The sequence below is a fragment of the Lycorma delicatula genome, chromosome 1 (assembly GCF_047948215.1).
Source record: "Lycorma delicatula isolate Av1 chromosome 1, ASM4794821v1, whole genome shotgun sequence".
Classification (NCBI taxonomy): domain Eukaryota; kingdom Metazoa; phylum Arthropoda; class Insecta; order Hemiptera; family Fulgoridae; genus Lycorma; species Lycorma delicatula.
This window is the reverse complement of record NC_134455.1, coordinates 203,180,041-203,197,693: the sequence shown is the minus strand read 5'-3', so window position 1 is coordinate 203,197,693 and position 17,653 is coordinate 203,180,041. Positions and strand designations below refer to the sequence as shown.

Below are 17,653 nucleotides of genomic sequence, written 5' to 3'. Positions count from 1 at the left end.
TTACTTCAGAGGATGAATGAGGGTGATATGTGTGAATGTAAGTGAAGTGCAGTCTTGTATACTGTAGTGTGATTAGTTTAAAGTCTACGTGAAAGACAGATAAATTTTATCAACTTTTTATATTATTTATAATAGTACATTCAATTATGAGACATATTTTTATTGTATACTATTTGAAGACTTTACTTGTTTACTGCATAAGCATCTTATCTATTTGATTAAATAGATTATTCAATTTAAATTGTTATATTCATTAGTTGTTTGTTGGCTTGGGGCGGTCATGTGATTGATAAGCAATTTTATTTATTTTGTTTATTCACTTTTTATCATATAAAAAGAATTATTAAAAGACTCATTAATACAAATTAAATTATTAGTCAATAATTTCTCTTTGACTATTTATTAATAAATTAATGTATTAACTACATCATCGGTGGGGTATTCTTTCTATACCTTGTATAGTTGGCCCTTGTCGTGTGAGGTGCCATTTAACTGGTTTTTTTTTGTGGTAAATCCAGTGGACTACTTAAAATTAAACAAAATGTCGCAGAGAACAACAACAACAACTCGAAGAAGATCTTCATTACCTAAGGAAGTGACAGGGATGGATGAGATCAGAATGAAGATACCCAAACGACAAAATCGACACAGAAGACCGGTACTGGAGATTTGAGTCCTAGTACTTCAGGAAAGGCATCCTCTAAGGCAATGACCGGAATGCAAATTAGGATGAAATGAAACAGCTGACCAAGAGCCAGAAAAGAAGCAGACTGCTCTCATCAGAAGAGGAAGAGCCACTGGTGGCTCTAACCAAGATTATACAGTCTGCTAATAGGCTTATAATACTAATAAGGCAAATAAGTACACCACTGATTCAGGTGATTGAGCAGCTCAATGGGTTAAGCAAATTGTCGCCCCTCTTAGTCAAGGTGGCACAGGCAACCCAGATTCAGAAACAGGAAGATCGGAACACGTGCGATATCTTAGACAGTAATCCGTCTGATAATGACTTGGTGCAGATACAGAAATGAAGATGGCTGGCGGACATACTTAAAATTACTGTCCTAGTAGACAGTATCTCCGAATTTGTAGGGGATATTATTGATTTTTACGATCTCTCTACTATTGGTCGAGGTATGGCTGGCAAACGTAGAATTGGTCATATGGCTGACCGGCTGTTGAAGAGTGGGAAGTTCAACACTGGTAATGTGATCAAGGAAGGTTCGGTGCTCGTTGGAGGCGACACCACTTTCGACAGTGTTCTTTGACTCAACAAATGAGGAAGGAATGAGTTTGTCGTTGCTACAGGCTTAAAGAAAAATTATCTGTGAAGTGGATAACACGGTTCTTATTTTACCGGCGGAGAAAATTGGAGCTATTGTTAGGCGCATCTTGTCATTCATGGGCAGATCTGGAAATGCATTGATTAGAGTGTTAGCACAAAAAGTCTCAAGAGGTAGATCGGGAGCGAGAAGCTTCAGTAAAGGCAGAGCGACACCGACAATGCCAGACAGCCAAACTGTTGTGGTCAGGGCCGAAGGGAGGTCCTACGCTGACTTTTTGAGGACCTTTAAAGACAGCGTACCTAAAGAAGAGACGGTGAACATCCTTTCACTCAGGAAAGGTTTAAATGAAGACTTACATATACTGGTGAAAGTGGTCCGCCAGGTGGAACAGTTTGTCACTCTCAAGGGTAAAGTTAGTGATTAATGTGGATCTTCGTACGAGAGATTCAGAGCAAACTCTAGTCTACATGAAGGACTTAGATACAGACGCCACCATCGAGGATATCAGGGAGACTGTGGTCCAGGTTATAGGGACTAGCAAGGAGTTCAGGGTGATCGCATTAAGGCCGGCGTACGGGCTGACGCAACACATCACATTACTGATGAGTCTTGGGTCAGCTAAGAAGTTGGTTGAAAAACTATTGCGGATCGGGTGGGTCCAGTGCCACACCCGATAGCCCGAGTCCTGGTGTTGTTGGGGGATGGGACATAACTCCCAGAACTGCAAAGGACCTGATATGACACACCTATGTTTCAACTGCGGCAAGACTCGCCACAGAGGCGCAGACTGTCGGAATAATGGGGCGTGTCTGGCACGTGGTACGAAGGCCCATAAGTCTTGTGAATGCCCGACTGAATGCCATAAGTCGGGTGCGAATAAAGTTGGGGGATGGGACATAACTCCCAGAACTGCAAAGGACCTGATATGACACACCTATGTTTCAACTGCGGCAAGACTCGCCACAGAGGTGCAGACTGTCGGAATAATGGGGCGTGTCTGGCACGTGGTACGAAGGCCCATAAGTCATGTGAATGCCCGACTGAATGCCATAAGTCGGGTGCGAATAAAAAATGAATGAAAGTCCTTCAAATCAATACAAACCGGAGTCATCCCTCAGTAGACTTAGCGTGGGAGTTGTCGCTAGAGAAAGAAGTTGGTATAATAATTCTATCAGAGCCTGGCTTACAGACCGTAGAAGGGCAGCAGCAACTGGCTTTCCAAAGGTCCAAAGGTGCCTATTGTAAGTAGTGGAGCCTCTGTGGGTTTTGTCTGGACGGATATAGGGGATGGTGGCTACCACTCTCCCAACATAATGGTCCAGGAGTTTCAGGACTTTCTAGACTTACTACAGGAAGAAGTTGCACGCCACCTAAGGAAGACCGTCATTCTTGCGAGCAACTTCAATTCAAAGTCGACCAAGTTTGCTGTTACAAGGGGAGACATGAGAGGTCTTCACTTGCCTGAGGTGATACGCTCATTGTGGCTTACTTGTATCAATAACCAAGATTCAACTTTTGAGAGGGGTGGGATCAGTACTTGTATCCATCTCACCTTCGTCACAGTTTCCGTGGAGGACGGTGTTATAGGATGAGAGGTTCTCGACTGTGAGAGGATTTTGAGCCACAGTGGATTCTGTGAGAGCCTTGATGGAAAGAGTAGATATCACAGCCCAGAGAACATAGAGGACCAGACAGATTAAATGCTCTTGGGTATCTCAAATGCTTTCAATTCCCTGAAATGGGAATTCATACTTAAATCATTGGATGACTGGGACATTAGTTCCCAGTAATATATTTCATAGTAATATATTTCCCAGTAATATTTGAGTATTTCATACACATGATACAGGCGTACTTAAGTGAGAGATGGTTAACATACTAACAAGGTGCTGATAGCTGACGTATCAGGATGACATGTGGAGTTCCTCAGGGATCTATATTAGGTCCCCTATTATGGAACATTGCTTTGATGGGTTTCCGAGAATGGCCCTCCCAGATGGTGTCAATATGTTTACCTTCGCCGATGACCTGGCGGTGGTTAGTAGAGCCGAAGAAGTTATTACACGGATTGAGATCTGTTGGGCGAGGCTGGGTTACGACTTTCATCACTGAAAACTATGGCTATTCTAATGAACAGAAGAAGAAGGATATAGCCAATGAGCATTGAGCATTACGGTAGGAAATACCCATCACGTAAAGGAGATTTCCCATAAAATTGAAACACTGGTGAACAAATTGACTTGACTCCTTCGTAATGTCAGAGAGCATTTATCAGGAAAACCATAAATTTTAGAACAGCTAAGACAATCACAGATTCTAACAAGTCCAAGTAATATATTGGGGTATAATTATGGAATTAAGGTTAATAATCCAATAAATATAAAGAAAGTATAAATGAATTTAAAAGAAGTAAAAGTATTTTGAAGATGCTTTGTTTAACACTAAGGAAGCATTACAGAGTGACAATCAACTGATTTGAAATAAAATAATATTTAATTACACATATTTTACATTTTGTTAATTTACAATGCATTAATACATTTCTCTTGCTCGCCTCCATAGCATGAGTGCTAGCATGTTGACCTTTCATCTAGAGGACCTGGGTTCGAATCCCAGTCAGGCATGTCATTTTCACATGTTACAAAATTGCCATTTCATCTCATCTTTTACAGCAATAACTAAAAGTGGTCCTAGAGGCTAAAAAGAATACATTTCCCTTACTGAGTGTAGACTCTGTACACGTAATACAATTATTCTCCATAGAAAGAAGTACATTGATTTCTTGCCTGTCTACTTTCCTTATGGCTGATATGTATATCAAGTATCTGAGGCACAAATGGCATTGATTGCTTTCTTTGAGAAGAATAATGATGTTCTCAACTAGTCCCTATGATGAACAAAGAGAAGATTTCACTCTAAAGGTTAAATTTACATGATCAGTTTAATGGGCTTGACATGCTGATATGCAACTGTATATTTGGCTCAGTGAAAATACGACAGGGACCACTTATGTGAATGATTTACATTTATCAGGTTATCTACAGGTTATCTAAAGTACAGTTTACCCACATATTTTTCTATTTTATTTTAAATGTTGACAACTTTTAAATATATTTTTTTTAAATATATATGAGTATAATAATAAAAAATAATAAATTCAAAAATGCAAAAACTCAAAATTATTTTCTTTTTTCTTTTGATATTTTTCTTGTGCAACATCTTATGATATATGGGGGCTATATATATATATATATATATATATGACTCTTCAAAACATAAACATGAAATTATTGTTGCTCAATATTTCTAGAAACAAAACAAAACATTTCTTTCAAAAGATGTAGAAGTCATCAGTATGTTGTGAAATCATGTTTAATTTTCTCTGTTCAATTCCAATTCTAAAAGGAAAACATGTTGTACTAACAGTCAGGTAACATTTTTTATGTCATAGGGAAAACTGCAGAAATAGAAAATCAGTAGAACATTAGTCCAGTATGGACAAAAGTAAACTGTGCCAAAAAAGAACAACAAACTACTGGGATTTAAATGAGACATCAAACTGATTAATCCTTTTTACAGAACACGGGTAGAAGAATTTCAGACATTTTACAATAATATAAAATACCTTCATGGATTTCAAAAGTCCATATTGTACTTCATTTATTCAGCCTTTTAATTTTTGTCAATAGTAATCTCATCGGCTTTATGCTTTTTTCTAGTCCTTTCTGTCCGGTGCAAAAGCTTTTAACCACAACATAATTATTTCATCCTGCATCCTCATCTACCAGTTTTGTACGTACCAATCTTTGCCCTCATATAGTCAGTGTGAGTAGCAACAAAAGTAACTTGTATAAACATAAAAACAATAAAGTGAGTGAGTAATTCTATTTTATATTTATGTAACATATTACATGTAATAAAAAAAATATATAAGGCATCAAGATCATTTGGACAAATTTTTATTCAACAAACTATGTACTGTTCTGACAGGAACTTCTGGAAAATAAGGATGGATTTCCTGTAATTTGCTCAGGCCTTGTGTGGGAAAATTGGGAGATGATCAAATATGGATTTGTAGGTGAACTACACTCTGCACCCACCATAAAAGAATTACAACTAATGAAAATTACTGCAACAGTGGCACATGGGGCTGTTCTGCTAGCAGCAAGATCAGTAAATATAGATTTGAAAAACATTTTACCTGATGAATGCACTGTTTTCTATCACTATAAGCGGTAAGTAACTTTATTTTCAAGTTGCATGCACTAAACAAAGTTATAGTAGTCAGTTTTAATATTTTCTTTATTATTAATAGTTATTAATCACATTAGTAAGGTTTTTTCAAGTGTTAAAACAAAACTTCCATTCCTCTGATGACAACTTCATTCTAGAAACTATCAAAAAATAAAATCATTCAGAACTTAAATATTGTTAAAACACTGTACATAGTAGAATAAGAGGAGTGGTAGTAATTGTTTAAAATCTTACTTGGATCACAAAATTTTAGGGTTAGAACTGAAAGAGAGATTTTAATGGCCTAGACCTTGGGTTTCACAGTTGCTCTTGGTCCCATATAATTCTTTATTTACATAAAGAATTCTACAATGAAAGATTTCAAGGCATGTAGGCTCTTTTGCTGACCACACGTCAGAAAAAAGGAAAATCAGCTCAAAATCAAGGTCTTATGAGCTGACCTTGATAATTTTGTCAAAATTATCAGCTTATACGAGTAAATGAAAATAATGGTTACAGTTGAAAATTTTCAGAAGGATTTCACTGATTTAGTTAACTTAATAGAATTTAATATGAAATGTAATGAATGTGACATAAATAATGCTTTACGCATATACACTAGCCGGTCAGGAGCCCCTTGATCCCCGCTATTTTCGTCCTCATGGTTGTGAGTGAGAATAATAATAAAAATAACCAAGTATACAGACTTTACAAATACCTGAGAAAGAAACTAAATTACAAAAGACAAAATAGTAGTAACTATAGTATATGCACTGTGACACTTTTGACAAAGAAAATTTTATAACTTCACCCCCAAGGGAGCTAAGGCCTCTCTATTTTTGGCGTAAAACCTTCCCTGGGATAACACGAACATATCCTGAAAATTTGAAAGTAATCGGTCAGTTGATTCTTGTGCAATGATGCAGACAGACAGACAGACAGAGCCGCCACAACTTTCACATTTATATATCAGATATGTATAAAATTAAGTGTAAAAGAAGTGGTAACTGATTCTTGTGAACTAGTCAAAAATTTGTTTCAGTTAAATGTTGTAAAATTACTTGTAAATTCATTTAGAAATAAATAAAATATTAATAATAAGTTGAAAAAAATTATTAACCAATTTAAGTTTCATAACTTAAATTAAAAATAAAATTTGAATAATTTAATTTTTGTAATGTTATATAGAAAAAATATACGTTAAATAATTAAGTCAATCTGTTAGATCAGTAAAATGTCATAATTTTTATTATTATAATAATTTCTTTGATTATGAGAATTATTACATTACTATAGGAAAGACTCTAGCCTGAGTTTATCTTTGTTACTTTACCTCATTTTGTTCAATATTAATTTACTTTTGTAATATTAAGTTTCTGTAATCGAGTAAAGTAAAAATTGATGCAGAAACATTTCCTCTAAATTCGATAACCAGTAAACAATAAATTCGATTTTTACAAAATTTGAACCAGTCAGTACAATTGTAAAAAAAGAATGATCCGACGATATTTTGAAAAAATTTGGAAGTATAAGAAAAATTACGAAAACAAGTGAAATTGAGTTCACGTTTTTAGCACAGTGTGGTCTCTTTAGTTGCAATATAATATTTAAATAAACTGTTAGATTTGAATGGATTAATTGTAGATATTCGAAATACGAAAATATGCGATACCTTTATGAACCTCAGTGACAGGTATGGTTTCCCTTGTTGGTAACATGTGGGTGTAACTGCTAACATCCCACTCACACAATCTTAATTTAATCGCTTTCTCGCGTACGAGATACATATGCACGGACGTGTTTCACACTTCTAGCCTGCCTTGCTTGAATAATATAGTTCTTACTAATTCCACTCGTTTTTTCTTTGTCAATTTACTCGGTTTAATTCATTCATGTCAACAGCTTCTTTCCTACCGTTTATTTTTTCCACTTATTTTCTAATTCCTTTTTACTATTTAAGTAATTTCAACATTTTTTATTTTCATTAATATCGTGCATTTGCCTGTCGTTTTAATTTTAACAGTATTATTATTGACCATATTAGACCACGTTCAACCATATTACACCACGTTCAACCATATTGGGTGGTGCCAGTTTAGAGTCTATGTCTTCTGGTTTATAGGAAGCTGCAGGAGCTGCAGCAATCTGTAGATAAGATGTAATCCTTGGCGTTATGCTGAGCACGATTTTCCTGCTACAAAGTAGCTGGCCTTTTGTACAGTCTTATCTCTTGAACAGGGCAGTCTACCTCTTGCTTAGACAGGGCAATTCTGAGATCCCGCTGAGTGGTGCCTGTGACAACTGGCACAACTACTCCTGCTTGGGTCATCGGGAGGTAACGGACATACAGCATCGTACTGCTGTAAGTCCGAATTTCTGAAATCTAAAGCATCGGAATGGAGTCGGGATAAAATAACGTACGTCCAATCGATGGAATCCAGTTTATATTTTCTCTGGAAGATTCGATTTGTTGTAGGTCAAGACTATGCGGCACGGAGTTTGTAACTTCTCAGTTGGGTCGTTAGTTCAATCGCCGAAACGTTACAACTGAAGTTCATCATGGAGTTCATGAAGTTACGACTCGTTCTTGAAGTACATCGACGATTTCCTCCTCCGTGCAATTCAGCAAGTCCCTGCACGCGACCATTCGTTTTGAGGTGTTCAGCATTCCATGCAGTGAACTTCAATGCCCATGACTCCCATCTCTTCGGTTTCAGTAGCCGTAACGATTGTAAATCGTCAACTGTTTTTACAAAAATTCCAATACCAGTCTTTCTTGTCTCCTTTGCAGGCATCTCTCCAACTTCCGTGATGACTCTAGCTATCACGAAAGAGCTAATCTGAGAAATTTCCTTCTTTTTCTAGATCACTCAATATTTCGGAATCGATCCGCTGCTTTTCGGTCGAAACTTAGTTCGAACCATTAATACTGTAACAGTAAACTCGACACTTTTCCTTCAAAGACTTACCAGGTCAAGGGTTTTTATGTGCACCTCTACCATAGAATGTGTGAAAGTAGAAATTTCGATACACGAAGTTTCGTCAGCCAAGATGTCAGAAGGTCCGGCTGGAGAAATGGTTGGGCATGCCCCGGATCATTGATCCTGTCTAGATTCCCCTAGTCAGCCGCCTGCCACAGATTTAACTTGGGCCGGGGAGTCAGGTACTGCCTGACCCGCTGTACCGACATCTCAGGGCTCGCAAGTAATCGTAAGGGCTCCGATACCCTAATCCTTGCGAAAATCCCTGCCAAGGGCCGAAGTGACTGATTCACACTGAGCTGTGCAAGACTTCGGCAGAGAAAACTCACATCAGCCCATCCTCAACCCGGTTACGACTAACAGGAGGAGGGATAAGCACTCCACCCAGCATCGGTGAAAATCAGATCACAGTAATGTTTCCCGCCCCTCTGCAAACAGCAAAACCGAGAAAACAACCGAAATCAGCTAGGACAACCGATTTCGTACAGCCACATATTCCGTACTCCACAGGGTAGCTCCTGAGCAAAACCATTGCCCCGTTGGCAGACAGGCGTGAAAGTACCGAAGTACGATGTCGTTGCATGCTCCGGACTGTGCGTAGGTATAATTGCACAGACGTGGGGTTGCAGTTTTGTCGGTGGAATTATTTATTTTGTGCATTATGTTGGCATTGACTAATAATTTCATTAGCCGTCATCACATTTTTTAACAAGAAAGAATTAAATCAACAGCAGGATCGTCAGGTGTAAGAGTGTAAATAGCCCTTACATTTTAATTAAAAAATAAACATAACATGAACCATTTAAGTAAAACGCACACACATAAAATTTAAGGGTGAAAAAGGCCCGGATATTTATACAAAACGCAAAACAAAACTGAAACATTAACAACACGAATAAAATGAAATACACACATTTACTTAATAACATTTATACTTGAGAATTCTTTGTTCGGGTAAAAATGCCTTCCCACAGATGATTCTCAGTCAAACGTTATTCATACCAACTTTATAAACACGTTAGTGTTTAACTTTATAAATCACTAGCAATATTTTTTCTTAGTTCGTACCTCTTTCTTAGGTTTTCATATATTGTACAGTCTTAAAGTAGTAAGAGCAGCTACTCTTGAGTATATGCTTAACAGTAAGTTTCGTTTTCTCTGGAGAAAACGAAATGCGTTTGCTTTACACGCTTGAAAGAACTTGGTGACCCACAGTTGTTTCTTTGGTGAACCAGTTGAAGCATGGATGCGGGTTAGATTTTTGGGATTGTGGTTTGACCAACAATTAATGTGGGTAACACGTTTGAAGGAACTGAAGGTAAAATGTTTAAAAATGATATTATACGTGCTGAGAATTAAGTCTAATACTTGTTGGGGAGCTGATTGAGTATGCATCATGCTGGGGTTTTACCGAGCTTTTGATCCGTTTCCTCTTAGACTGCGAATATGGGTATATATATATATATACACTATTATTACTATATTACTCCGTTAAATTATGAGAAAAATTTCTAATCTTGTAAATAGCGTGAATCCTGATCCTATATTTTACACTGACTGCTCTAAAAAAATTAATTCTGTTGGTTGCGTGCTTTTGTGGTTGGCAAATGACATATTTGGCCTTCCCAGCATCGTCAGTATTTTCGTTCCGGAGCTGTATTCTATTAATAAGGCCTTAAATAATATAATTAGCCCAACATTTCGACACGTACTTATCTGCTCAGATTCCATGAGTGCCTTACATGCTAATAGTGACATGTACTCCGGATACCCTTTTGTCTGCAAGATTCAGTGCGTTATTTCTCAAATGACTCATCATAATACAATTTTGAAGTTCTGCTGGATTTTCAGTCATATTGGAAATTTAGGCAATGAGCGCGCTGATTATGCGGCAAAAGAGTCTTATTTCCAGCTGCCTTTCAGATCGCGTTGTTTCGAACGATCTTGTATGTTTCCTGAAGAGGGTAGTTCATAGAGAGTGGCAAAGTGAATGGAATGCTACAATCAACAATAAACTTCGTCCAGTTAGGAACATTGTGTCACCGTGGAACTCCTCATGAAAGAATAACCGTCGAGAGGAGTCTATTATTTGCCGTTTGCAAATAGGGCACAACAGGCTTGCTCATAGATATCTGATGACTCAAACAGATGCACCCGTTTGTGCTCAATTTGATTGTACCTAACTGTACACCACATCCTTGTGGATTGTGTGTGTTATGCGCCATTGCGTAGCAAATTTAAACTAACGGCTAACATGCGAAATATGTTAGGAAACAATGTAATGATGTTTCGATTTGTAAAGGCCGTGCATCTTAATTAAAAAATTTGATTATTCATATAATCTTTATTGTTTATATCATTTGGCGTATACCTGATGGTATTTTTTTTTTTTTTTTTTGTTAAATTGTATTATTGTATTTAATTGTGGTTTAACATACGTCATATGCTTTCTCCATCTATGCTGTGTTTTAATATTGCTGTTGTTTACTTTTTAAATGTTTCTTTTCAATAATTATATGTTTACTATATAAATATCATATCCGGATGCTGATAATGACACTTTGTTGAGCGGAAAAACAATGCCATCGCGGGGGCATACGGACTATGGAAGGGGTCTCTGTTACATTTGCAATTACAACGACCCCGGCCGCCACATCCTTACTTTTGAAGTTGGTGTGAGTCCATTTACAAAATCGTTTTCAGTATTCATATCTGCAGGTAGCCGATAAGTCCAGTCCGTTTAGTGACCTGAAAGATGGATGTCAGGTCAAAATATTCGGAGTCCGTTAGCCAGCTGTATGTATTGTAAAACACCCGCGATATAGTCAGAAGACAAGTTTTGTCAAACAGATCATTTCGAAAAAAGACTTGTCAGAGAACTCAAAATGACAAATGTGTAAAGTAAAGGACCCTCAGCAGTTAAAAACACAATTCATTTCTAAAGAAATGTCAGATCTACCAGAATAGGTCCAAAGTCACAGAATTATTAAAAAACTCATAATTTCATTAAATTATGTTCTTTAGTGTATACATTCTTGTTTACTATCACCTAAGTTTGCTCTCAAGCCATTCTTTCTTTCTATCTTTTTTCCATCTTTCTGAAGGCCTCAATTCGAATTCCAAGTTGTCTGAGGCCCCGAAGATGGATTCTTCTGATGCTTCGCAGTAAATTATAAAGATATTTTGCTACCGACATCATATGATACCGACTCCGATGTTCAGAAATGCATCAGAGTCAAGACTCGATGAACTCTTCACTAAAGCGTGTGTAATGGCTATAATAGTGGTCGCCCCATTACCTAAAGGTCTCCATACTTTCGGAGGTTGTTCGTCATTCGAAAGCTTATCTTTACTTCTCAGTTCACTGAATGGGGATTTTTTCAAAAAAGGAACTAAAGTTTCAGTTTTTTTTATTTTGGTTTCACTTTCCTTCGCCTTTTGACTGGTCGAAGACTCATTTCTAGGTTGTGCAACAATCTTTTGTTTGGAGACATCTTTTTTCTGAATCGGCTTTGGGTTAACCTTTCTAATAGGTCGACTTTTAAATCTGTGGTCGATAATACGTTCAACCATGTTTGCTAACGCTGATGGCAGTTCAGATACTACTTCCTTTGTTTAAAGGAAGCTGCAGGAGCCGCAGTAACCTGAGGATACCACACAATCTTCGGTGATCTGCTGAGCATGACTCCCCTGGCTTCGAAGTAGCTGACCTTATGAATAATTCTCACCTCCTGTATTGCTACTTCCTTCTTATAAACAGGACAGTTTCGCGATCTGGCAGATTGATGCCCATGGCAGTCAACACAAATCAACGGATCATCCGGATGTCAGGGGTCACCACAAACATAAATTTGTTTCCTAGTGTATCTTGCCACTGTATGTTCAAATTTGTGACATCCAAAACACAGCAATTGAGTCGAAATGAAAGGACAAACATCCAGTTTATGAAAGCCAGCCTTAATTTTTTTTTCAGGAAATTTGGGTTTGTTAAACGGCAAAATATCGACACGGAAGGTACAACTTCTTCGTTTTGTCGGGTATTCAGTCGTCGACATGTAACAATTTTTTATTCATTGAGTTCGTCAATAATCTCGTATTCTATGTAGTTAAGCAAATCCCATCATACAACTACTTCCCTGGAGGTAACCCAACGATTGTAGGTCATCGATGATTTCAACAAACTGTCCCACAGCGGTCTTCCTTGTGTCCTAAAAAGGTCCTCCTGCATCCTTTGTGATCCCTCGTGCAATCACAAAAGGATTGATCTTTGTAAAGTCACCTTCTTTCCTCTTTATCACCAAATATTTTTTGCAACGCTTCACAAAACTTTGATTGAAACCCGGTTCGATTATTCTTTTCCATGTTGCTGAACTCTACACTTTTCCTCCTCCTCGCTTGCAAAGGCAAAGGCTCTCCTGAAAAAAAGGGTTTTTATGTGGATCTTCTGCGACAAAAATACGTTGCCCTATTTTAACTTTCGTCAGTCAAATCACAAGGTACCGGTGGAGAGACGGTTGGGCATGCCCCTCCCTGATCACGATATCGCCTAGGTTCCCTCAGTTAGCCGCCTGCCACAGATTGAACCCTGGCCGAGGAGCCAGGCACTGCCTTACCCACTACAGACATCCCAGGGTTCGCACTAGCAGTAAGTTCTCCGATACCCTTACCCATCGGACAATCCCTGCCAAGGGCCAAAGGGACTGACTCGTGCTGAGCAGCGCAAGACTTCAGCAGATCTAAGTTCACGGCTCACAACCGTGAAGGGGGATGAGAACTCCCCGTCCGCATTCTGCCCACCTCGGCAAACACAGATCACGGTCATGCTACCCGCTACTGGTGCAAACAGCGAACTGAGAGGCACAATCACAACCAGCTCGGACAATTTGGGACCGCCAATCCCGTACTCCACTGGGAATCTCCTGAGCAAAACCACTGTCCTGATGGCCGACATAAGTGAAAGTACCAAAGTACCATGTCGTTACCAGTCTCTAACGTGTACAGCCGTTAGATGCGATGAATTCGGCCGCAACCATAATTATTTCTGTGTGGCAGCAGACTTGGGCTAATATGCATACACGCGACCAAGTGAGTTGTAGGCATATGGCCTATGTCTGGTGAATGCAGACGATGTGAACAAGTTTACATCACTAGGCTAAGAATCGGGCATATTAGTTTTTATTTTCTTTCTTTTTCCTGTTTAGCCTACCTTACCTTAGGAAGGTATTACCTTAGTAATACCTTTAACGGGAATTACCGTTAAGGTATTACTTCAGATATATATATGTGAGTGTAAATGAAGTAATAGTCTTGTACAGTCTCAGTTCAACCATTCCTTATATGTGTGGTTAATTGAAACCCAACCACCAAAGAACACCGGTATCCACGATCTAGTATTCAAATCCGTATAAAAGTAACTAACTACCTTTACTATGAATTGAACGCTGGAACTCTCAACCTCCAAATCAGTTGATGGTGGGAAGACGCATTCACCACTAGACCACTAGACCGGTGGGTTGGGCATACCAGCCTAACATCATCCTACCCTCTCCAGGGACTACAAAAGCATACCTGTTCTTGTAGGGGCCCGCTCACAATGAAACACATCATTGGGACTTGTAATCTCTAAAAGGAAATACTAATCTAGAATATTTTGAGAAATACTCCTTTGAAGATATCTAGTTGCAAGCACAAAAAAATAAGACATAATGAATGACAAACAAGATGGAAAAATACAAACATAAAAAACTTCTTTGATGACAATTTATATGGTGGTCAAGTATAACCACTACTGGTAGTGAAGAGTATGTGATTGTCTGTGGTCATAGGCCCTCAATTATATACAATGAAGGAAAACAAAAGGTTTTTTTCCATTCTTAATCAGAACTTCTTCCTTAAAAGTTAGTTTATTTTTTTCTCATAGCTATTTCCTAACCTACCAGTCACATCTTGAAGTCATAATACATCTTAATCTGATAATTCTCATCCTATAATTTTTACAGTAAGCTATAAACCGTAACGATTTCTTGCTATTATTACGGTCACTAGAACTAAAAATCTTTGTAATAGTGAAAAAATGGATGTCTAGTTTAAATTTCATAATTACACTGATAAATGAAATAAAACTTTCTTAATGTTCCCCTAAATGTGATACCTATCTTTTCTGCATAGATTACAAATTGGTAAACAGAATCTTTCTATCACCCTTAGTTTAACAGCAATAGCACATTAAAAGTTAACTATAAAAGTTACCATAACTAATGTTATGGGATATATTATATAACTTTAGGTTCTTAGCAGTTGTTATCCTTTTGTAGGTAGGCTCAGATACATCTCAAATTAAATTAAGACAATAATCAACTGGCATGTTAACATTTTATTTGCTTTTGTAATGATTTTCCAAAACTGAAATATATTTGTGGAAATGTTCACTGTGCTCATAACCTACTGCTCCAAGGTTTGGTGGGAAGAAATCCAGATGTGAATGCAGGAAATGAACTTTTAGTGGCATATTACATCCCATAGCTCTGTTTGAATTTATCAGTTTATGTACAATATCCTGGTAATTTTATGATTTATGGGCACCCAGAAAATTTATGCAAGTGTCTATAGACGCTATCCAAGCAATTAGTTCTACATCAGTCACAGAGTTAAATACTTTATCTGATTCCTTTATTTGTGGGCCTACAAAAATCCATCCTTTAATTTTTGTTTCACTTACAGGAATTTCTGTTTTATGTGCAAGAATCCTTGACTATCCTTCATAATTTTTACATTTTTTATTAATCCGTTTGATATGAAGAGGCAATAAAAATATTTATTTGGTTTAACTAGAGGCTCATGAATAATTTTTTTCACCAGGAATTAAGTTCTCATGTTTCTTCTTCCACTGTTTTTTCTACATAATGTTGATCCCTAGCTCGGCTGTCCCATTCACAAATAAAACAACAGTATTTCGTACACCCTAAGAACTATTACTTTTATATAAGAACTATACTTATACTACTACTACACTACTCTTATACTACAAGAACTATTACTTTTAAATCTCCACATGCATTTCAACTTTGCCCCAATTTTCTTTAGAAGAGCCCTGAGAAAAATCTTTCTGTCAGCTTCACTAACCATATTTTTCTATTTTTTTTTACAGTAAATTTCAATCTTGCAATCTTGAGTCTAAAAGTTCAGCTTAATTTTTTGGTAAATTTAATTCTCTACAGTCATTTAGCTCACCTTATGATACATGACGTGGTTCACTGTATTGTAATTCAAAGAATGAATCATGATTGTCTTCTTCCATATGTTTGCTTTTTTATCACTGTTTTCAGGAACCTTGGGAACCAGAATGGATTCAATGTGAGGCACAGTTCTGAATGCAGTTGGCAATGAGTACAGGTGTGGTTAGACATCTTAGAAATTCCAGACATATTAGTTAAATACAAATAACAGTAGGTTAAGTGATCTTTTGGTTCATACCAAACCATAGGGATACCATAAATGCCAAATGGCAAGGCTCTTTGGGTGCCTTTTAGCCACTAATTTGGTTACACAGTAACTATATATTATATAAGAAGCCCCTGTCTTATCCTGATCACCGATCTTATAGTCAAAGTGCAATTTATAACTTTTTTAATTAAAAGTTTAAATGTTTTTCTTATGTGATTTCATACTGAACTAACAATACATATAATAAAATCTGTCCACTCATTTACACACTCATGAAGGATTTGAAGTCTAATAATCCTGAGTCCAAACTGATTGAAGAAATTGCACCATTAAAAGCAGTAGGCTAACAAAGCCAACAAGCTTTGAGTTGTTTTGAATTGTACAATCATAATGAATCTTGTTCAAGTATGCTTCAATAAAGAGGCATGATGTTGTAAAATAGGTATTTGTATTATGACTTAAGTTATTGTTTCATGGTTAACAACTGATTAATAACAGTTAAAAATATATGCTAAGCACATAAATAAAAGTAACCATATAAAATAAAAATGTATGTGTATAATCAAGTAACATATAATATCAGCAATTTTCAAATTTAAAATTTTGGAATTTTTCAAAAACTTAGGATGATGGAAAATCCTGACTTAAGATTCATTTTCAGCATATTGGTTTCATGTAATACCTGAAACACAATTTGTGTTTACCAGTGTTATAATCTTTTCGTAAATTTATGACTTCTAATCAATGTTTCTGCTGCTAACAGTCCACCACTGCATCCACTGTAGTTGTGTTCTGTGAACCTCTTTTATTTTCAGGAATAACAAATATTTGAGCACATTTTTGTACCTCTTCAAACATATAGCTTTTGTGTTTTTACTAAATACTATCTAAATTTTATGGTCTTAATTTGTGCAATATCTATTTTGCCTTTATCATATTTCTTTTAAGTTGTCATAATTGGCATGCAAAGACAAAATAGTGAAAAGTTTAAGTCATCAAAAAATCTCAACTTGCTTTTAGTTGAAAGAAACGTTTAGTAATGAATGAGTAAGAAGGGACATTTAAGACCGATTCAGACTTACATTAGAATTAGACAACCACAAATATAATCCTTGCTTGCTGTAAGTGGTAAACATCAGTGAATATTTTGAATGTTTTATTTTACAGAGATGCGGTTTTGAAGCATAATGAAACAGAGTAACAACCTGTAAAAAAATTGTTAAAAAGCAGTACACAGCTGAACTATTACAACAAACAAGAAGAAATGAACAAAGCATGGTTATATTAAAGTAAGTTAATTCAGTGGTTTGAATTTGAAAGTTTTTAATACAAATAATAATATAGAGATTTTTAATACCTTAATTAAAAGAATTGAAGAAAATTTGTCATTTTTACAATACCTATCTATCAATTGAGTTCATAATACAAAATATTATACAAAATAAAGAACAAGTAAATTAAAAAAAAATAAAATCTTTGATTTACATCATTTTAATAATTTCTTTTTATTCATTTTCTAAAAATAAGCACAAAAAGACACATATAATTAAAACAAAGAAAAGTACCTGAAACACTCATTTTTTTTACTTTTCAGACGATAATTTTGTTATCGCTGTAAATATTTAATTAAGTTTCTTGAACAGAACTTCTCAATAAAACAAATGATCATCAGAATCATAAAAATAAAAGCAACAGGTCTCTACAAGCGAA

General features: G+C 36.5%; 1 protein-coding gene across 1 annotated transcript in view; it reads left to right on the top strand.

The window, feature by feature from the left end:
• LOC142317745 (N-acetyl-D-glucosamine kinase-like) overlaps nucleotides 1–17,284 on the top strand; it is a 67,602-nt gene extending 50,318 nt beyond the window's left edge. Inside the window, exons 9-10 of the mRNA XM_075354292.1 lie at nucleotides 5,277–5,521; nucleotides 17,111–17,284. Coding sequence (XP_075210407.1) covers nucleotides 5,277–5,521; nucleotides 17,111–17,144 — 279 coding nt within the window. The 3' untranslated portion in view covers nucleotides 17,145–17,284. The remainder of the gene's footprint in view (nucleotides 1–5,276; nucleotides 5,522–17,110) is intronic.
• The last annotated feature ends 369 nt before the right edge of the window (nucleotides 17,285–17,653 follow it).